Consider the following 21,904-nt stretch of genomic DNA (forward strand, 5'->3'; position numbering starts at 1 on the left):
TCAGCCGTCAGGTTCAAGGCTACCAGCACAAACTGGCCATCATCATTTGCTCTCACCAAAAACTACAAAGCAATCCTCAAAATGGAGATAATTTTCGATATGAACAGCACATTGCCAGATGCATTTATCCTTCACCGAGATCAGGAAAAATGAATTCAACTTTAGGGAAACTTTCCCCCGCAAAAAAAGAAGGAAAAACTTTAAGGAGAAATTAGAATAAAAAAGAAGATTTCCGTCGCCGGGACTTGAACCCGGGTCTCTCGGGTGAGAGCCGAGTATCCTAACCACCTAGACTACGACGGAAAGCTGAAAGCAAGTATCCTAAATTTCACACCAACTAGACCACGACGGAAGCTGTGGCGAACGGATGGCGTTTGTGATCTGAACGTTTTTCACGCAAACAGCACTGACTGCATCACTGGCACTGCAAAGCCATTCCCTGTCTCTGCATCACGAACCGAATCGCAGCTTTGCTTAATTCAATAATTATTGAACAAAGAATACCTGAACGTCCCTGAAGCAAGTAGCTTTGCTTGATTCAATATCTTGGAATCATCAACTGTTTGTCTCTCAGTCGAAGAAACACCTGAAAGTTGGCCATCAATCAGCGCTCAAGCATCTAAGCTTGCTAAGTTTTACTACTGTAGCTTTTACAGGCATTTGCTTTGACCAAAAAAAAAGAAAAAGAAAAACTAGCTGGAAGCAAACTCAAAATGGGCAGAACCATCCTCAAGCCTTAACACCACCGAAAAGATGAATGAGATTTAGGTTCAGGGTGAAACTGTCTTCCCCATATCAACTAGGGAAGTCCACCGAAGCAAGGGGGCTCGGCCCCCGATTTGTAATAACAGAAACCATCAGATGAGCTACTACTAACGAAATAAAATCAGTGAAAAATGAGTCAACAGCACTGAAGCTCTGCGCCATGGATCAGGCGGAGTCTCCGAGAATTCTGCGCCGAGTCTCTGGGAAAGTTCGACCAATATGCCTCCCAGTTGATCGGCGGTAGAAGCTGCCCCCACTGCTGTTCAAAATCTTGGAATCGTCGACCGCCAGTGTCTCGGTCATGGAGAACATCTCAGGGCTCAAGGTTACCATCACAGAGTAGCCCATCAACGAACTAACATGCCCCCATTACTGACGGCAGCATTCTGAAGCAGCAACACTACGGAATAGCTGAATGAGATTCCGGTTCAGGGTGACAGACAAGCTGTCTTCCCTATACCATAGATTACTCAGCAGCTCATCAGGAATCTAGCTTGCTCAGATTTACCTTACAAGCATTTGCTTTCGCCGAAAACTAGTAGTAGAAAGCAACCTCAAGATGGACATAACTGTCCATTATTACCAACGAAAAAAATAGCGCGCTATAAAATATAGCGAGGCCCTTCTCCAAATGCTACACAAGTTATAGCGTGCTATATTTCAAAATAGCATTTGCAAAAAATTTCAAATATATCTAGAAATAATGTATTTAAGCAACTAAATTTTTGCTAGGAGCAAGCAATATATGCATAAGGGCCAAATCTAGGACATAAAAATTGTAAGTCTCAAACTGTTTCAAGATAAAAAGAGTGAGAAAGGTAGTGGTCGTGGGTTGGTTTTGGCCTGCTGGGCCTGCTGGGCTGTGGTTGTTTAAATTTTGCATGGTCTGCACGTTAAAACGTGTAACGCTACAACGTTATAGCGTGTGTAGCGCGCTAATTACGCAATTAGCGCCGTAGCGGCCGATTTTGCCAAAATGTAACGTCTCCCTTCCGAATATGCTATAACCGCGCTATAACGGCGAAATAGCGTGCTATTTTTTTCGTTGATTATTACTGATTGCAGCATCCTGAAGCATTAACACTACTGAAGAAATGAACGAGATTCCGCCTCAGGGTGACAAGCTGTCTTTCCTATATCAGGTAGGGAAGCCCAAATGGTCAGGTATTTAAAATTCTTGATAAAACAGTGAGCATGTGGGAGAAGGGAACTTCCATGTGGTAGCACTTTGTCAGATATATTTATCCTTCACTGAGTAACACATCAGGAAAAATGGTCATTCGACTTGTTACCTTGTGTATTGTACATTACTTCAAAAATCCTGTAGTTAGTTCCTTTTTTCGACAGGAAGTTAGTTCTTCTCAATGTGTCAAATTCAATATAAACCAGAATGTTTACAGATAAGATAATGGATGTTTTGAGGAGAAGGCAAGTCTAACTCAAAGAGGCTTATCCTTGACATCAATTCTTTGATGAAATTAGTCTTCAAGGTTGTTGGATTGCAGCACATCTGATAGTCTTGGTGAAAATATAAAGCCCTGGAGCAAGAACTTCATTTCTAGACACTGGTTTGGAAGCTTACATATCAAAAGTGGAGGAAGCCACCCCAGCCCACTTCTGCAACTCAAAAGCTTTATACCAAAGAATATATGCTTTGACCACATGACTGAGAAAATCACTGATTTTTTTTCAACACATAAGTACATAACTGAACTAGTCACTGAATTTTGTGGCAACAGCAAACATGATATTTTAACAAGGGAAAAGCTGAGCCAAAGCCTCTGATCTGAACAAGGCATATCACGTATTGGTAAGCAATTTAGAAATGAATAGAAACACGTGAAAACATCTCACACCATGCCATTCATTAGGGGCAAATACTATTACTCTGCTACAGGCTACAGACTACAGCACTACAGTTTCCTACGGATCACGAGAGACTGCATCTTCCTATGAAGGAACCGTCGCGGTCAGGGGAGGCCATCCAGGGCGTCGGTTTTTTTAGAAAAAGGAGGTTGTCCCCCGGCCTCTGCATCAAAGTGATGCATACGGCCAATTTATTAAAAAGCAAAAGGTTCAACAAAATCTCCAAGTCTCAGACAAAAAAACTGCTCACATAGAGCAAAAAACAAAGGAACAGGATAGCCACAATGATAGGATATGGTAGGGTAATTCTCGATTACTAGCAGCAATTCCTCATGGAGGTAGGATTTAGTGGCGATTAGAGGAGAGATTACAAGAATGAGGTAGCTAGGGTTCGTCACGGAGAAGAAAGGGGAGCGGATAAGAGCCGAGCCGCCGTTGCCGTTGATCCACTGGATGCCCTTCCTCTCGAGTGCGTCGCCTTTAGTAGTAGCTGCTGGGCGCCTCAGTTGGCCCATTCCGGCCCGTGGACTCTTGGGTTGGGCCGCTTGGGCCGAGTGGGTCTGGTAGCAGCCTGGTGGGTGCGGTCGTCGCTGCCTTATGGGTCACCGTTGTCGGGGGTGCTGACATCCCCTCCTCCTTCGGAAGAGGCTTGCCCCCAAGCCTCCACATGCGGGAACCGGGCCATCAAGCTTGCTTTATCCTCCCAAGTGATGCCCAGATTGGAAGAAGCTGACCATTGTATCTTCACTTGTTCACGGACGCCGTCTATGTACTTGCGCCAGCGGGTCTGAAGAACAGCTTCCGGCACAGCGAGGTCATCCAAACAGTGTGGAAGGTGAGTTTCAGCGCTCGTACCAGGGAGGAGAGCTTGCCGGGGGAGTGAAACGTGGAACACAGGGTGAACTGTTGCTTGTGGGGGTAGCTGGAGCTTGTACGCCACCTCATTGATCTTGTCGATGATGGGGAAAGGCCCGTAGAACTTGTAAGCCAGCTTTTGATTTGCTCTTGAGGCGACGGAAGATTGTATATATGGCTGCAGCTTGAGGTAAACTGTGTCACCCACCACGAATGTTCGAAAGGAACGCTTCTTGTCAGCTTGGTCCTTCATCAGTTGTTGCGCTCGGTTGAGGTGTTGCTGCAGTAATGCTTGGACAGTGGCGCGCTCGTCAAGCCAAGATTGGAGTGCTGGTACTGAACATGTACCTTCTGCTGTGATTCCCCAGTGGCGAGGTTCGTAGCCGAACATGGCTTTGAACAGTGTCATCCCGATGGCTGAATGATGTGCATTGTTGTACCAGAATTGAGCCAATGCTATCCAAAAGCTCCGGCGTCGCGGGCAGGCTTGTGTGAAGCAGCGCAGGAAGGTTTCAACACATTGATTAACTCTTTCTGTTTGTCCATCCGTTTAAGGATGGTTTGTCATGCTCAGCCGCAGTTCTGTTCCTGCCCCTTTGAATAGCTGTTGCCAAAAGTGGCTTGTGAAAACCGGGTCTCTGTCAGACAAAATTGTTGCTGGCAGACCATGGATCTTGTAGACTTGGTGTAGATAGAGTTGCACGACTGATATTGTCGTGTAGGGGTGAGCAAGAGGTAGAAAGTAGGCAAACATGGTACGTTTGTCCACGATGACCAGCATGCAGTTGAACTTGCTGGACTGAGGGAAGCCATCGATGAAATCCATTGATATCATCTCCCACGGCTGACTGGGTACTGGAAGCGGTTGGAGTAAGCCTGGTGAAGCAGCCTAGTCTGGTTTGGCTTGTTGGCAAATTGGACAGCAGCGCTCTATTGCAGGATGTGCGCTTTCATCTTGGGCCAAGCAAATAGACGCCGGATGCGACGGTAAGTCACTGGGAATCCGGAATGTCCACCCATCGGACTGTCATGGAAAGCACCAATGATGCATTGTTGTATTTGTGTGCCCCCTCCCAGCCAAATTCTGCCATGGAATCAGATGATCCCTTGCTCCAGAGAAAAACGGCCTTTCGGGTCCTTCTGAAGTGCCAACTGTTCAAGAAGGCGTGAGGCATGTGGATTGTTGTTGTAACTGTTGACGACATCTTCGAGCCAAGCTGGTACGCAGGAATACATGCCTACATTATATTGATGAATTGGAGCTAGTTCTGTGTCACCCTATGTTATGATTGTTGGAAATATGCCCTAGAGGCAATAATAAAATGGTTATTATTATATTTCCTTGTTCATGATAATTGTCTATTGTTCATGCTATAATTGTGTTATCCGGAAATCGTAATACATGTGTGAACACATAGACCATAACATGTCCCTAGTGAGCCTCTAGTTGACTAGCTCGTTGATCAATAGATGGTTACGGTTTCCTGACCATGGACATTGGATGTCATTGATAACAGGATCACATCATTAGGAGAATGATGTGATGGACAAGACCCAATCCTAAGCATAGCACTAGATCGTGTAGTTCGTTTGCTAAAGCTTTTCTAATGTCAAGTATCATTTCCTTAGACCATGAGATCGTGTAACTCCCGGATACCGTAGGAATGCTTTGGGTGTACCAAACGTCACAACGTAACTGGGTGGCTATAAAGGTGCACTACAGGTGTCTCCGAAAGTGTCTGTTGGGTTGGCACGGATCGAGACTGGGATTTGTCACTCCGTATGACGGAGAGGTATCTCTGGGCCCACTCGGTAATGCATCATCATAATGAGCTCAATGTGACTAAGTAGTTAGTCACAGGATCATGCATTACGGAACGAGTAAAGTGACTTGCCGGTAACGAGATTGAACGAGGTATTGGGATACCGACGATCGAATCTCGGGCAAGTAACGTACCGATTGACAAAGGGAATTGTATACGGGATTGCTTGAATCCTCGACATCGTGGTTCATCCGATGAGATCATCGTGGAACATGTGGGAGCCAACATGGGTATCCAGATCCCGCTGTTGGTTATTGGCTAGAGAGGTGTCTTGGTCATGTCTGCATGATTCCCGAACCCGTAGGGTCTACACACTTAAGGTTCGATGACGCTAGGGTTATAAGGAAGGTTTCTATGTGATTACCGAATGTTGTTCGGAGCCCCGGATGAGATCCCGGACATCACGAGGAGTTCCGGAATGGTCCGGAGGTGAAGATTTATATATGGGAAGTCATCATACGGTCACCGGAAATATTCGGGGGTATACCGGTATTGTACCGGGACCACCGGAGGGGTTCCGGGGGTCCACCGGGAGGGTCCACCTGCCCCGGAGGGCCTTATGGCCTATAGGGGAAGGGAACCAGCCCTAAGTGGGCTGGGCGCCAACCCCCCTAGGGCCCATGCGCCTAGGGTTTGGGGGGAACCCTAAAGGGGGGGCGCCCCCCTTGCTTGGGGGGCAAGCTCCCTCCCCCCTTGGTCGCCGCCCCCCTCTAGATCTCATCTAGAGGGGCCGGCCCCCTTCCCCCTTCTCCCTATAAATAGAGGGGTGAGGGGAGGGCTGCAGCACAACATCCAAGGCGCAGCCCCTCCCCTCCCCAACACCTCTCCTCCTCCGCGCGAGCTTGGCGAAGCCCTGCCGGAGAATTGTCACTCCATCACCACCACGCCGTCGTGCTACTGTTGGAACCTTCTTCCTCAACCTCTCCCTCCTCCTTGCTGGATCAAGGCGTGGGAGACGTCACTGCTCCGTACGTGTGTTGAACGCGGAGGTGCCGTCCGTTCGGCGCTTGGATCATCGGTGATTTGGATCACGACGAGTACGACTCCATCAACCCCGTTCTCTTGAACGCTTCCGCTCGCGATCTACAAGAGTATGTAGATGCACTCCTCCCCTCTCGTTGCTAGTAAACTCCATAGATTGATCTTGGTGATGCGTAGAAAATTTTAATTTCTGCAACGATCCCCAACAATGATTGTTACATGATGAACCGCATCCGGCATAATTCTCCATCACCGATACAATGCCTACGAGCTTTTCACATATTGTTCTTCGCTTATTTACTTTTCCGTTGCTACTGTTACAATCACTACAAAACCCAAAAATATTACTTTTGCTACTATTACATATCAAAAGTGGAGAAAGCCACCCCAGCCCACTTCTGCAACTCAAAAGCTTTATACCAAAGAATATATGCTTTGACCACATGACTGAGAAAATCACTTTTTTTTCAACACATAAGTAGATAACTGAACTAGTCACTGAATTTTGTGGCAACAGCAAACATGATATTTTAACAAGGGAAAAGCTGAGCCAAAGCCTCTGATCTGAACAAGTCATATCACGTATTGGTAAGCAATTTAGAAATGAATAGAAACACATGAAAACATCTCACACCATGCCATTCATTAGGGGCAAATACTATTACTCTACTACAGGCTACAGACTACAGCACTACAGTTTCCTACGGATCACGGGAGACTGCATCTTCCTATGAAGGAACCGTTGCGGTCAGGGGAGGCCATCCAGGGCGTCGGTTTTTTTAGAAAAAGGAGGTTGTCCCCCGGCCTCTGCATCAAAGTGATGCATACGGCCAATTTATTAAAAAGCAAAAGGTTCAACAAAATCTCCAACTCTCAGACAAAAAAACTGCTCACATAGAGCAAAAAACAAAGGAACAGGATAGCCACAATGATAGGATATGGTAGGGTAATTCTCGATTACTAGCAGCAATTCCTCACGGAGGTAGGATTTAGTGGCGATTAGAGGAGAGATTACAAGAATGAGGTAGCTAGGGTTCGTCGCGGAGAAGAAAGGGGAGGGGATAAGAGCCGAGCCGCCGTTGCCGTTGATCCACTGGATGCCCTTCCTCTCGAGTGTGTCGCCTTTAGTAGTAGCTGTTGGGCGCCTCAGTTGGCCCATTCCGGCCCGTTGACTCTTGGGTTGGGCCGCTTGGGCCGAGTGGGTCTGGTAGCAGCCTAGTGGGTGCGGTCGTCGCTGCCTTATGGGTCACTGTTGTCGGGGGCGCTGACATCCCCTCCTCCTTGGGAAGAGGCTTGCCCCCAAGCCTCCGCATGCGGGAACCGGGCCATCAAGCTTGCTTTATCCTCCCAAGTGATGCCCAGATTGGAAGAAGCTGACCATTGTATCTTCACTTGTTCATGGACGCCGTCTTTGTACTTGCGCCAGCGGGTCTGAAGAACAGCTTCCGGCACAGCGAGGTCATCCAAACAGTGTGGAAGGTGAGTTTCAGCGCTCGTACCAGGGAGGAGAGCTTGCCGGGGGAGTGAAACATGGAACACAGGGTGAACTGTTGCTTGTGGGGGTAGCTGGAGCTTGTACGCCACCTCATTGATCTTGTCGATGATGGGGAAAGGCCCGTAGAACTTGTAAGCCAGCTTTTGATTTGCTCTTGAGGCGACGGAAGATTGTATATATGGTTGCAGCATGAGGTAAACTGTGTCACCCACCTCGAATGTTCGAAAGGAACGCTTCTTGTCAGCTTGGTCCTTCATCAGTTGTTGCACTCGGTTGAGGTGTTGCTGCAGTAATGCTTGGACAGTGGCGCGCTCGTAAAGCCAAGATTGGAGTGCTGGTACTGAACATGTACCTTTTGCTGTGATTCCCCAGTGGCGAGGTTCGAAGCCGAACATGGCTTTGAACAGTGTCATCCCGATGGCTGAATGATGTGCATTGTTGTACCAGAATTGAGCCAATGCTATCCAAAAGCTCCGGCGTCGCGGGCAGGCTTGTGTGAAGCAGCATAGGAAGGTTTCAACACATTGATTAACTCTTTCTGTTTGTCCATCCGTTTGAGGATGGTTTGTCATGCTCAGCCGCAGTTCTGTTCCTGCCCCTTTGAATAGCTGTTGCCAAGAGTGGCTTGTGAAAACCGGGTCTCTGTCAGACAAAATTGTTGCTGGCAGACCATGGATCTTGTAGACTTGGTGTAGATAGAGTTGCGCGACTGATATTGTCGTGTAGGGGTGAGCAAGAGGTAGAAAGTAGGCAAACATGGTACGTTTGTCCACGATGACCAGCATGCAGTTGAACTTGCTGGACTGAGGGAGGCCGTCGACGAAATCCATTGATATCATCTCCCACGGCTGACTGGGTACTGGAAGCGGTTGGAGTAAGCCTGGTGAAGCAGCCCGGTCTGGTTTGGCTTGTTGGCAAATTGGACAGCAGCGCTCTATTGCAGGATGTGCGCTTTCATCTTAGGCCAAGCAAATAGACGCCGGATGCGACGGTAAGTCACTGGGAATCCAGAATGTCCACCCATCGGACTGTCATGGAAAGCACCAATGATGCATTGTTGTATTTGTGTGCCCCCTCCCAGCCAAATTCTGCCACGGAATCAGATGATCCCTTGCTCCAGAGAAAAACGGCCTTTCGGGTCCTTCTGAAGTGCCAACTGTTCAAGAAGGCGTGAGGCATGTGGATTGTTGTTGTAACTGTTGACGACATCTTCGAGCCAAGCTGGTACGCAGGAAGTAATGTTGTTCAGGGAATCTGTTGGGTTCGCCCTTGACAGAGCATCTGCTCCGGCGTTCTCAACGCCCTTCTTGTATCTGATGCGGTAGCGTAGGCCAAGGAGTTTGGTAAAAGCCTTCTGCTGCCATGGAGTGGTTAGCCTCTGTTCCTCCAAGTGAATTGAACTCTGCATGCTGAAGGTAGGGACGCCATTGATCCACCGCTACTACAATAGCGAGATATTCCTTCTCGTATGTGGAAAGGCCTTGATATCACTGGCTGAGCGCCTTGCTCATGAATGCTATAGGGTGCCCTAGTTGTTGCAGAATTGCCCCGATGCCGCGGTCGCTAGCATCTGTCTCAATGACGAATGGCTGTTTGAAATTGGGCAGTGCCAGGACAGAGGGCTGAGATGAGCTGTTTCTTCAGAACTTGAAAGGTTGTTTCCGTGGTAGATGTCCACAGGAATGGTACTCCTTTCTTGAGCAAGTTGAACAAGGGGCGTGCGATGACGCCAAAGTTTCTGACAAACCGACGATAGTAGCCTGCGAGCCCCAAGAAGTTGCGAACTCCTTCGACATCTGTCGGTGCCTGCCAGTCTTTTACGGCTGCAATCTTGGACGGGTCGGTGGACACGCCTTGTGCACTAATGGTGTGGCCCAGGTACGAGATTTGTTGTTGACCGAAGACGCACTTGCTCATCTTAGCTTTCCAGCAGTCCTTTCTCAACAGCGCCAGAACTTGCCGTAGGTGGTCAGTGTGTTCCTCAATGAGAAACTGAAAACTAGGATGTCGTCGAAGAAGGACACCACATAGACACGGTTAACTGGCTTGAGTGTTGTGGTCACTGCCCCCAAGAATGTGGCTGGTGCGCCGGCAAGTCCGAACGAAACCACTCTGAATTCAAAGTGCCCTTGATGCGTCTGAAATGCAGTCTTGTATTCTTCCCCGGGTGCCAGACGAATTTGGTGGTAACCCGCACGGAGATCCAGTTTGGAGAACCACTTCGCGCCATGAAGCTTGTCCAAGAGTTCCTTGATGATGGGCACTGGGTACTTGGGCACCACTGTAAGCACACTGAGCTGCATGTAATCGATACAGAGTCGCCACGTGCCATCTTTCTTTTTGACCAAAATGACTGGGGAAGAAAAGGGACTGGTGCTCTGCTGAATAACTCCTGATCTCAGTAGTTCTTCCACTTGGGTTTCGATCTCCGTCTTGTGTTCTGGCTTGTGGCGGTATGGCCAGATGTTGACCGGCTGGGCTCCAGGGATAAGAGGTATCATGTGGTCGCAGGCACGCCTTGGAGGGAGGCCTGTTGGCTCGGTGAAAACATCCGGAAACTCGTCGAGGACGCGCTGGATGCAGTCAGGAACTGGCGTTGATGATTCTGGCGCAGGTGCGACCATGCACAAATGCACCACATGCGAGATTGCGCCTCGGCTGCAGAGCCCTTGGAGCTGAATTGTGTTGATTGACTCGCGGGTTGTTGTACAGGCGTCGTGGCTGACCAGACGGAGTGGACCGGCCGGTGTGGGGATCTCGATGAAGCGAGCGCGCCAGTCGACGACATGGTCGACGGTGACTGCGCCGCATCGCCAAGATCGGTGACCCGTTTCTCCAGATCGGGCCGCCATGCGACGAGCTCGTCGATCTTGGTCGTCGAGAGTTGAATCTCCGCGATTGCCTTGGACTGGGCCTTCATGTTGGTGTCGAGGCGGTCGAGGAATGCCTGGATCGATAGATCCATGGCAGTTAGTAGGGAACGCGCTTGCCGCACGCGACGGGTTTCGATGAACTGGTCCAGAGTGGAGTGGAAGGGATTTGGGTTGGTCTCTGATACAAGATGATAGGATATGGTAGGGTAATTCTATTGGGGAACGTAGCAGAAATTCAAAATTTTCTACGCATCACCAAGATCAATCTATGGAGTAATCTAGCAACGAGGGGAAGGGGAGTGCATCTACATACCCTTGTAGATCGTGATGCAGAAGCGTTGCAAGAACGCGGATGAAGGAGTCGTACTCGTAGCGATTCAGATCGCGGTTGATTCCGATCTAAGCGCCGAACCACGGCGCCTCCGCGTTCAACACACGTGCAGCCCGGTGACGTCTCCCACGCCTTGATCCAGCAAGGAGAGAGGGAGAGGTTAGGGAAGACTCCGTCCAGCAGCAGCACGACGGCGTGGTGGTGATGGAGGAGCGTGGCAATCTTGCAGGGCTTCGCCAAGCACCGCAGGAGAGGAGGAGGACATGGAAGAGGGGAAGGGCTGCGCCAGAACTTGGGTTGCTACTGCCCTCCCACCCCCCACATATATATAGGGGCAAGGGAGAGGGGGGCCGGCCCCCTCAGATCCAATCTGAGGAGGGGGCGGCGGCCAGGGGGGTTGCCTTGCCCCCCAAGGCAAGGGGGGGCGCCTCCCCTTAGGGTTCCCCAAAACCCCCAGGCGCATGGGCCCTGGGAGGGAAGGCGCCCAGCCCACTAAGGGTCCCTCTCCACATACAACCCATAGGGCCCTCCGGGGCTGGTGGCCCCTCCCGGTGGACCCCCGGAACCCTCCGGTGGTCCCGGTACATTACCGGTGACGCCCGAAACTCTTCCGGTGGCCAAAACGGGACTTCCCATATATAAATCTTTACCTCCGGACCATTCCGGAACTCCTCGTGACGTCCGGGATCTCATCCGGGACTCCGAACAACATTCGGTAACCACGTATATCTATTCCCTATAACCCTAGCGTCATCGAACCTTAAGTGTGTAGACCCTACGGGTTCGGGAACCATGCAGACATGACCGAGACGTTCTCCGGCCAATAACCAACAGCGGGATCTGGATACCCATGTTGGCTCCCACATGTTCCATGATGATCTCATCGGATGAACCACGATGTCGGGGATTCAATCAATCCCATATACAATTCCCTTTGTCAATCGGATGTTACTTGCCCGAGATTCGATCGTCGGTATCCTGATACCTTGTTCAATCTCGTTGCCGGCAAGTCTCTTTACTCGTTCCGTAACACATCATCCCGTGATCAACTCCTTGGTCACATTGTGCACATTATGATGATGTCCTACCGAGTGGGCCCAGAGATACCTCTCCGTTTACACGGAGTGACAAATCCCAGTCTCGATTCGTGCCAACCCAACAGACACTTTCGGAGATATCCGTAGTGCACCTTTATAGCCACACAGTTACGTTGTGACGTTTGGTACACCCAAAGCATTCCTACGGTATCCGGGAGTTGCACAATCTCATGGTCTAAGGAAATGATACTTGACATTAGAAAAGCTCTTAGCAAACGAACTACACGATCTTGTGCTAGGCTTAGGATTGGGTCTTGTCCATCACATCATTCTCCTAATGATGTGATCCCGTTATCAACGACATCCAATGTCCATGGTCAGGAAACCGTAACCATCTATTGATCAACGAGCTAGTCAACTAGAGGCTTACTAGGGACATGGTGTTGTCTATGTATCCACACATGTATCTGAGTTTCCTATCAACACAATTTTAGCATGGATAATAAACGATTATCATGAACAAGGAAATATGATAATAACCAATTTATTATTGCCTCTAGGGCATATTTCCAACAAATTCTCGATTACTAGCAGCAATTCCTCACGGAGGTAGGATTTAGTGGCGATTACAGGAGAGATTACAAGAATGAGGTAGCTAGGTTTCGTCGCGGTGAAGAAAGGGGAGGGGATAAGAGCCGAGCCGCCGTTGCCGTTGATCCACTGGATGCCCTTCCTCTCGAGTGTGTCGCCTTTAGTAGTAGCTGCTGGGTGCCTCAGTTGGCCCATTTCGGCCCGTGGACTCTTGGATTGGGCCGCTTGGGCTGAGTGGGTCTGGTAGCAACCTGGTGGGTGCGGTCGTCGCTGCCTTGTGGGTTCCCGTTGTCGGGCGCGCTGACACACAACCGACGGTATAAAGGAAGATAGGAAACTAAACACCTATCCTATTACATGACCGCCATCCAAACCGGTTGAACATAGCCCGTGCTACCGTCTCCCAACGAATAGACCCAATAACCATACGCGCCCTGGCATCCATCATAGTGAGTAACGACCACATACGGATCAACGTAGTGGCCCGGAAGAGAACCTGCAAGAGATGAACATTTGTTGTTCTGTTAAAAACCAAATCGTTTCTGCAGTTCCATATAGCCCATAATAAAGCACATACGCCTACACGAATGTGTCTCACTGATTCTATCTCAACTCCATTTAGCCATGTCCCAAATAACGTGTTGATGCTAGTAGGAGGAGCAATGTTAAACGCTATATGGATAGACCACCATAAAATTTTGGCCAGAGGGCAATCAAGAAAGAGGTGTTTGATAGATTCATCATGATCACAGAAACTACATCTGCGAGACCCTGTCCAGTTACGTTTTGCCAAATTGTCCTTAGTGAGAATGACTTGTTTGTGGACAAACCACATGAACACTTTAATTTTTAAGGGAACTTTGACTTTCCAAATATGCACTGATTGGGGAATAGAAGCCGAATTGATCATATCCAAATACATGGATTTCACCGAAAACACTCCATTCTTGGTTAGTTTCCAGTGCAACTGATCTGGCTGTTGAGAAAGTTGGACATCCATCAATCTTCTCACAAGATGGAGCCATGGTTCCCAACGGTTTCCCGCTAAAGTCCTTCTGAAGTGAATATTTAGAGGGTTGGACTGTAATACTGTTGCAACATAGGCATCCCTACGCTGAGCAATATTATATAGAGAAGGATATTGGATAGCAAGAGGCGTCTCCCCCAGCCATGTATCCTCCCAGAATCTCGTGGAAGTACCATTACCAATGATAAACTTTGTTATGTGAAAGAAGGCCGATTTCACTCTCATCAGTCCTTTCCAAAAAGGCGAATCGGTTGGTCTGGCCGTCACTTGTGATAAGGTCTTAGAATGAAGGTACTTATTACGCAGAATCTGGGCTCATGTGGCATCGGTCTCTACGAATAACTTGTACATCCATTTGCTGAGTAAGAATCTGTTCTTCACCTCTAAATTTTCAATGCCAAGACCAACTTGGTCTTTTGGCCTACAAATAATATTTCATTTATTAAGTCTGTATTTCCGTTTTAATTCGTCACTCTGCCAGAAGAAACGCGATCGATAGAAGTCCAGTCTTTTCCGTACTCCTACTGGTACCTCGAAGAAGGACAAGAGAAAAATTGGCATACTCGTGAGCACCGAATTAATAAGAATTAGTCGGCCTCCGTATGACATAAGTTTGCCCTTCCAGCAACTTAGTTTCTTTTCAAAACGATCTTCAATGCATTTCCATTCTTTGTTAGAGAGCTTGCGATGGTGAATCGGAATGCCCAGATATGTAAAAGGCAACGAGCCAATCCCACATCCAAACAATTGTTTGTAAGCTTCTTGTTCGTCTTTAGCTCTCCCAAAGCAGAACAATTCACTTTTGTGAAAGTTAATCTTTAACCCCGACAACTGCTCGAATAAGCATAACACAAGCTTCATATTTCTTGCTTTCACTAGATCATGCTCCATGAAGATGATGGTATCATCTGCGTACTGTAGAATGGACACTCCACCCTCCACTAAATGCGGAACGAGACCACCTACTTGGCCGTTTTCTTTAGCTCTTCCTATCAGAATTGTCAACATATATACCACTATGTTGAACAAGATAGGAGGCATGGGGTCTCCCTGTCTTAGACCCTTAATTGTGTGTCTGTAAATAGTGACCTATATCATCATTCACCTTTATTCCGACACTGCCTTTTTGCATGAAAGAATCTACCTGCTTTCTCCAGGATTGATCGAATCCTTTCATCCGCGAAAGGCCACTTAACCTTATCTACGCTTTCTCAAAATCCACCTTAAAACCACTCCATCTAGCTTTTTCGTGTGGATCTCATGGAGCGTTTCATGAAGGACCACAACTCCTTCAAGGATGTTTCTGTTCGGCATGAAGGTTGTTTGAGATGGTTGCACCACACTATGTGCAATTTGCGTCAGCCTGTTAGTCCCCACCTTGGTGAAAATTTTAAAACTAACGTTAAGAAGACATATCGGTCGGAACTGCTCAATTCGTACCGCCTCTGTCTTCTTAGGTAGCAGAGTTATCGTTCCAAAATCAAGGGCGTCGTTGGCGCCCCATTAGACTCGTCTTCATAGCCGCGAAACGTCGTCAGTTATCATGCCTTCGCCGTCGAGACGACCGGCCAGCCGGGTCTATGTGACCGTCGAGCCGTTGCTTTCGCTACTTGTTTGTCGTCTCCGGAGAAGTTCGAGGGAATCATCTGGGCATTGTCGTCGTACGAGGCCGTCGGATTAGGTCACCAAGCCCAAGTCAACCAAATGGGGCACACCAAGGGGTTGCCTTGGGGGACAAGTCACAGGCGAAACACGAGGGTCTGAGGCGTTCCCCCCTTAGGGCGTACACTGTGATCTTTGGTGTTTCTGGAAGAGTCCTAGGAGGATGACATAAGGGATAACCCCTTCCCAAGTCGCATCCCTTGGCTCCACCTATGAATATGCGTGGGGAGGGTGCACCCCTTAGAAACATACTAATCCTTTGGAGCACACTCCTGCTTTGCGTCTCTCTCTCTCTCTAGATTGATCTAGACGGAGAACACTGCTAGGGTGCCGTCTCCTCCCTCTAGTTCTTTCTTCATTGTTGCCTCTAGGAGCTCATGGATGAATAGGGCCACCTTTGAGATCCATTTCACCAAAAGCGGAACCAGCGAACGACCATGATGGCGTAGAGCACCCGCAGTGGAGCTCAACGGCGTCAGAATCACGGCCATGCCGGCGCCATTTTGAAAGCCGGAGATCATTTTCGGCGGGTTGTTGGGCGATGCGCGAGCATGACTTCGAGGAGAATCAAGTTCTTCGAAGTTTGTAAGCTATATCGTCAACTCCCCCGTCCATCCGTAGGCTCATTGTCGCCACAACGTTGCCCACGGAGGCTCACATCCTCCGCTCACTAAGTGTTTGACGAATTGCCCAGGTAACTTGTTGCCTTTTCATTGTTGTTTTACTGTTTTTGCAATCAACATGAAATGTTGCAAGTAGTAGATTAAGAGGTCAAGGAAGGCGTTCTTCGATGACTCTTCGTTGGAGAAGAAGGAAGAATATGACGATGATTTTGAGATGGCCATTGTTGTGATAGTTCATGAGGACTTTCGGAGACCAAGACTAGGATCACAATTTAGCCGCTTGGATATGAATCATGATAGAGCAGAAGCTCATCACAAGCTTATCAAGGATTACTTTGCGCCCAATCCAACATATTAGGAGAAGTATTTTTGGCAGTGATTTCGAATCCGAGCTGTAGCATGAAATTTGATCTATTTGGGTAGGACAGAACACCACCCTGCAAAGACCGAAGATCGAATACTGAAAAACCGAGAAGACTGAAATAATTTGGGACATCAATTATGAAAGACCGAGAAGATCGTACCAAGCAAATTGAAAAGACCTAACGTCCGGGCTTACTGCTAGAGATGCTCTTACTTCATGCGTCAACGACTTGAAGCATCACATTACAGTGCGTAGCAATGCATACTAATAGTTCACCCCAAACAAAAGTGGGAAGTTAAAACACACATAAGAAAAACTCAAAACACAGCGGCCCTTATCTTGCAGCATCTTTTCCTTCCAGTATCAAAACATAGGCCTGAAACCAATGCGTCCAGCTCCAACTGGTCTCCGCCGCCGTCAGGTACCATTATGTTCTACCCAGACGCTGCAACTTTCTCCAGCCTGGATAGGTCCAGCATTGGGGTCGTCGGCAGGGATGACGGAGGTCAATTCGTGGTGGCCTGCAGCGAGCCTATTGATGGTATAGCTTGGAACATGAAATGGCTTAGGCCATGGCTCTTCGACGTGTTGTTCTTTTGGCGCATGATGAACAAGTTTCAGATGTTATCTTCGTCTCTGACTGTCTCTCATTTGTGCAAAAGATCAATTTGTCTATGAGTGACCGTTCTTCAATTGGGGTGGTGGTGGTGGCTGAAATCAAGTCTATGTCTGAAGGTTTCTCGCCAGTGTCCTTCAAACATGTCCGTCGGCATTTGAATGTTCCTGCTCATGTGCTAGCTAAATCATGTATGAACTTTTCTGGTCTTTGTGTTTTTTATTCTGTTCCAGATTGTATCCGGTGAACTCTGTGTAATGTTGTTCATTAATCTATAAAGCCGACGTTCTCTAAAAAAAACACACGGTTGGCAATTTCTTACATAACATATTTGGGTTGTTTTGTAGTATTGCAAATTTGCCTACTTTTATATCCTGGACACCGTACATAACATATTCGTCGATGTCTTTTTTATTTTTGAGCAAAGGCACACGGTACACGTGAATTAATGCACTTTTTTAGGGGCACGTGAGTTAGTCACTTATTAGCTTCACGGGCGAATGGCCTTTGTTTTTCTAAGCCAGAACACGACAATAGCAAAAGGCAAACGGCCCATGCGTACAGACTATTCATTCCATCAGCATGCCGCAGCATCCCACCTTTTTAGTCCCACCTCGCCTAGCGAGCAGGAACAGACCAGCTTAAATAGCACTCTCTACACACTGTCTCGCCGAGCGCACTAGCGAGTGCTTGTAACCTGAGCGGGGGCAATAAGGTGGCGTGAACGTTGCCGTAGCGCTGTGGCCTGGTCCAGTCGTGCTTCTGCTGCCCGCCCGTTCCAAGTTGGTAGTGGATCCGCTGGGCCTGTGCGAAAGCTAGGCGTCACGGGCTTATAATGTGGCAGGCATTGCGTGAGGCTGGTTTAACAGAGCAGCGAAAACTGCCCGCTTCCAACGGTGGGAGGATAACGGGCTGCTGCACAACTGGGCCGCTTGGCCCTCACAGCCTACTCCAACGAACCACCATCTTTTTTTTTTTTTTTGCGCTGCTGCAAAAATGAACTTTTGAAAGTTGCAGAATGTGGTTAAAAACTGCAGGTTATAAAATTGTTCATAAATTTCGATCTCTTGGTTACGCGATTGGAAATTCTCTTGCTTGTCTCTTTTTCATATCACACTTTTATACGATGATCACATCTCGAAGTTTTTCTTTTTCTATATCGTACAGTGGAAGGAGGCACAAAACGTTTTTTTACTCAAATCGGTTTGTCATTCCGTAGCCATGCCGGATGAGCGGAGCTGGACAAAAATCCATGACAATGTTTTGAAAGCACATAGTTCGTGGAAAGAAAAAACTCATACAAAAAACATGAAGAACCCAATCATATTCCATCAATTGAGTTTTACTCAGAAGCCACATCGACACCAAAATAAATAAAGCCTATTACATCACAGAGAGCAAGATTCAGAAAATAACGTGCAATCATCCATGTCGTTGACCTCGTCCTCCGGAATGTTCCATTTCTCAGGCTCCTCCAAGCACTCATCGTTGGTAGACAGCAAGTGCAGCACCTGAAATGCATGACATATTTTGTTTTCTCATTTCATCTGAACATCAGTAACTTAAACCTAGCGACTATGATGAATGGGTACCTCCGACACCGATGGCCGCCACATTGCGGGCCGCATGATGCAGCGTGACGCGACGGTGACCATCCTCTTCAGCTGGTCCTTGTCGTAGTCATCGCCGAGTTCAGGGTCTGCAAGCTCGATCGCTTGCCCGGCCTCCAGAAGAGGTTTTGCCTAGAAAAGGCAGAAAGATCAAACACATATAGTGTGAACTGTTTTGTTCGTTGGCGATTCAGTCAGTTCACTGGAGTGTGCTCATTCAGTTAGTGCTCACCCACTGAAGAAGACTCTGCTTGGAGCAGTCGATGGGCCGCCTTCCGGTGACGATCTCTAGCAGAAGAACTCCGAAGGCAAATATATCTGTCTTTTCATCGACGATGCCGTGCATGAAGTATTCTGGCGCCAAATACCCAAATGTGCCCTCTATGGGTACGACAGAGTGATGGGTCCATTGTTTTGGAAGCCACTTTGCCAGCCCAAAGTCAGAAATCTGTTGTGTAAACAGACAAATGCCCAATCTTATTAAATAATCACATCACTTTCATAATTGATTAAATGCCATTTCGTTACTTGCATTGCATATAATTCTCAAGTAACTGTATCATTTACTTGAGTACTCCATTTACTTTTGACAGAAGATTGTTGTTTGGTTGGAATAGTAGATTTTTTATATAAAAGGGTGGTTTTAATTGAGTCAAAAATCAAAATATAGGCTATGGTAGGTCCACCTGAGGTTCAGAATCATCGCCGAGGAGGATATTAGCGGCCTTGATGTCGCGGTGGATGATCCGGTGCCTGCAGAACATGTGCAGATACTGCAAACCCCTCGCGACACCCACCGCGATCTTCTGCCGCAGAGGCCACTCAAGGACCTTCCCACTGTTCCCTGCAATTATCACCAGTGTCACTGACAAAAACCTCAGGTCGATCACTCTGAACTTGAACACTGACTGAAATTCATTCGGATACCGTGGAGCGCCGATGCGAGCGTCCCGTTCGCGCAGAGCTCGAAGACCAGGTAGAGCCCGTTCTCGACGCAGCATCCGAGCAGGTCGGCCGTGTTCGGGTGGCAGACATGCACCTGGATCCCTAGCTCCGACAGGAACTCCTTCTCCTTCTGCTCAGTGGGCTTGCCCTTGGCCAGCCTCTTCACTGCTATGCATTGGCCGTCAGACAGTACGCCCTTGTACACTTCTGCATAGCCCCCTCTCCCCACTATATTATCTACATGCATGAAACCAGCATAAATCAGATTGCATTAAATCTTGCTGAATTTTGCATGATACTAAATTCTCTGATTTTTTTTTCATTCAAATGCATGAACAGAAGGCCTGAAAAATAAGTTACCAACCTGGACTGAAGTCGTCTGTAGCAACTGAAATCTCTTGGTAACTGTAGCACTTCCAGGCAGGTTTCTGATCCTCGGAGAACGTGGAGCAGCCGTCGCCGGCTTTCGCGCCTTCGTCGTCGACGGTTCGCAGGAACGGAAGCCAGAGCTTCATGTCCGACAGCCGTCTCCATATGCCACTGTGGCCACGCCGGCTCATCGTGTCATTGCTACATGTGCTGTTGTAGCACTCTTCAGTGACCTGCAGGGGTTCCCCTCCCTCTGGTCCATCAAGAACCGCCCTCGGCGAGCTCTTGTCTTCCTCGTCGCCGTCAGCCTGCTTGCGTATCGAGCTTGATCGAAGTAGTTTTGTTAATTTTCTGCTCCATGTTGAACTTGAGGAGATGTTGCTGCTGCCTGCAGTTTGAGCTTCTGAATTAGAACATTGTTAATGAACAAGCATGCCTGTTTTCAGAAGAAGGAAAAAATAATTGCTAAAAAAGTTCACCATCAAATGACTGGGACTTGAGTCGGTTGCTGCTCTGGGTCTGTGCCAGGCCTTCCCTTCCGACCGCGATCACCGAGCAGCTGTTCGGAGCGTGCATGAAGCAGTAGTTTGCAACCTCAAAGTGATTCCTGAAATGCATAAAACTACTGATTACATTTACTGGAAGAGTGCAAACTTGCAGAAAAATACAGTTCAGTATCTGTACATGAACAGAGAAGTAGCTCATTATTATTATTATTATTATTATTATTAGGTATTACTGTATTATTATTATTATTATTATTACTATTACTACTACTACTACTATTTTCCCTTTTTAGGAACTTACTAAAGTCTACCTGTGATATTTACTTCTTGATCTTCCAACGACTAGAAACTTTGCATCAGTCTGTTCAGCTTCCCGGGCCAGGGCTCTTGGAATGCTTGAGCTGCAGATCACCTTGGCCTCCAAATTGACCTGGGAAACAGAGGAAAGGCAGAGAAAACAGAGGATAAAACTCATAACCCATTTGTTTCAGAATAATAGGCTTAAATGGAAGTTCAGTCCCAATTTGGCAGCATTAAAGACTGAATATAAGCACATGGATGAGGAAGCATAAAGGAAGACAAACTCAGGCCACCGTACTAATTCCACCGAACAGCTGAACATAGACATGCCACCAAACTCAAAACCAGCGAGCACAAACTTTCCTTCCAAGTTGCCACTACACTGTTCTCACCCGAAGAGAAATGAAAAGAAAATAGACGCAAGAAATGTAAACTAAGAACTGAACACCAAATATCATCAGAAGCTATGTTCAGAAATTATTCATTTCAAATGAATATAAGCAGTTTGGTAAAGAAATTGCAGAATTGAAATAGTGTTGTTCTTTGATCAGTCTGCACCTGTTTAGCCTCGCATGTCTCCACCAACTCCCCGAGCATGTAGATGACGAAGGCGTTCGCCTTCTGGAGCCTGTTCTTCCTCCCCCTCCCTCCTGCCGGCCAGAAACCACCACCAAGAACAGCAAAAGCAAACCATCAACACACAACAACAAAGATTGTATCCATGCAGCAACACAAGTAAAATTGCAGGCGGTTACCAAGGACATGGACGGCGACGACGGAATCGTTGGGCTTGGCGACGACCCTGATCGCCCACGACAGCAGCTCGGAGCATCCCCGGGAGTTGTTGGGCACGCCGACCAGTATCCTCGAGCCAAGCTGCAGCTGCGGCCGCCGCCCATGGCTGCTGCCCCTGCTGCACTCCTCAATGGCGTCCATGTCTGAACCTCCCCTCCCCAGCCTCGACCCAGCACTAACACTGGTTAGTGGCTGCGACCGGAGGACGAAGACAACGACGACGACGACGACGACGGCCACGACAATGACAGGGATTTTGTAGAGGCAAAAGGTGACATGGCATGGTGAAAGGCACGCGAGTGCAGTGTAGTGAGAGAGGCAGGCGGTGGTTAGTTAGTTGGAGGTAGTGATGGCCATTTAGCTAGCTTTATTCCCCTGTGGGCGACCACCATGGAACTCAACGGAAGCTCGCAGCAGCACCAGCAGCACTTGGCAGCAACCGCCGTGGCATTGCTTGCTTACAAAAGTTG

The 21,904-nt window shown here is 48.1% G+C and overlaps 1 protein-coding gene and 1 non-coding gene across 2 annotated transcripts; both read right to left on the reverse strand.

The window, feature by feature from the left end:
• Positions 1-230: 230 nt before the first annotated feature.
• Positions 231-303, reverse strand: TRNAE-CUC (transfer RNA glutamic acid (anticodon CUC)). Its single transcript has one exon. It is a non-coding gene; the product is annotated as a tRNA-Glu (tRNA).
• Positions 304-18,218: 17,915 nt separating this feature from the next.
• On the reverse strand, positions 18,219-21,688 carry LOC123166283 (probable receptor-like serine/threonine-protein kinase At5g57670). Its single transcript, XM_044584058.1, has 10 exons — positions 21,395-21,688; positions 21,198-21,289; positions 20,651-20,769; positions 20,313-20,440; positions 19,829-20,221; positions 19,447-19,701; positions 19,206-19,363; positions 18,752-18,967; positions 18,502-18,651; positions 18,219-18,420 (listed from the first exon to the last, which is right to left on the reverse strand). The coding sequence occupies exons 1-10, from the start codon at positions 21,573-21,575 to the stop codon at positions 18,298-18,300; spliced, it is 1,815 nt and encodes a 604-aa protein (XP_044439993.1). The 5' UTR covers positions 21,576-21,688; the 3' UTR covers positions 18,219-18,297.
• Between the last annotated feature and the right edge of the window lie 216 nt (positions 21,689-21,904).

Source organism: Triticum aestivum, chromosome 7D (genome assembly GCF_018294505.1).
Source record: "Triticum aestivum cultivar Chinese Spring chromosome 7D, IWGSC CS RefSeq v2.1, whole genome shotgun sequence".
NCBI classification, from domain to species: domain Eukaryota; kingdom Viridiplantae; phylum Streptophyta; class Magnoliopsida; order Poales; family Poaceae; genus Triticum; species Triticum aestivum.

Excerpts from the sequence above, each read along its gene's own strand:
- LOC123166283 (XM_044584058.1), bottom strand. The coding sequence starts at position 21,575 with ATGGACGCCATTGAGGAGTGCAGCAGGGGCAGCAGCCATGGGCGGCGG. Across the intron at positions 19,364-19,446 it reads GCTCGCATCGGCGCTCCACG|GGAACAGTGGGAAGGTCCTT; the intron begins GTATCCGAATGA and ends TGATAATTGCAG. Across the intron at positions 18,652-18,751 it reads AGCAGAGTCTTCTTCAGTGG|GCAAAACCTCTTCTGGAGGC; the intron begins GTGAGCACTAAC and ends TGCCTTTTCTAG.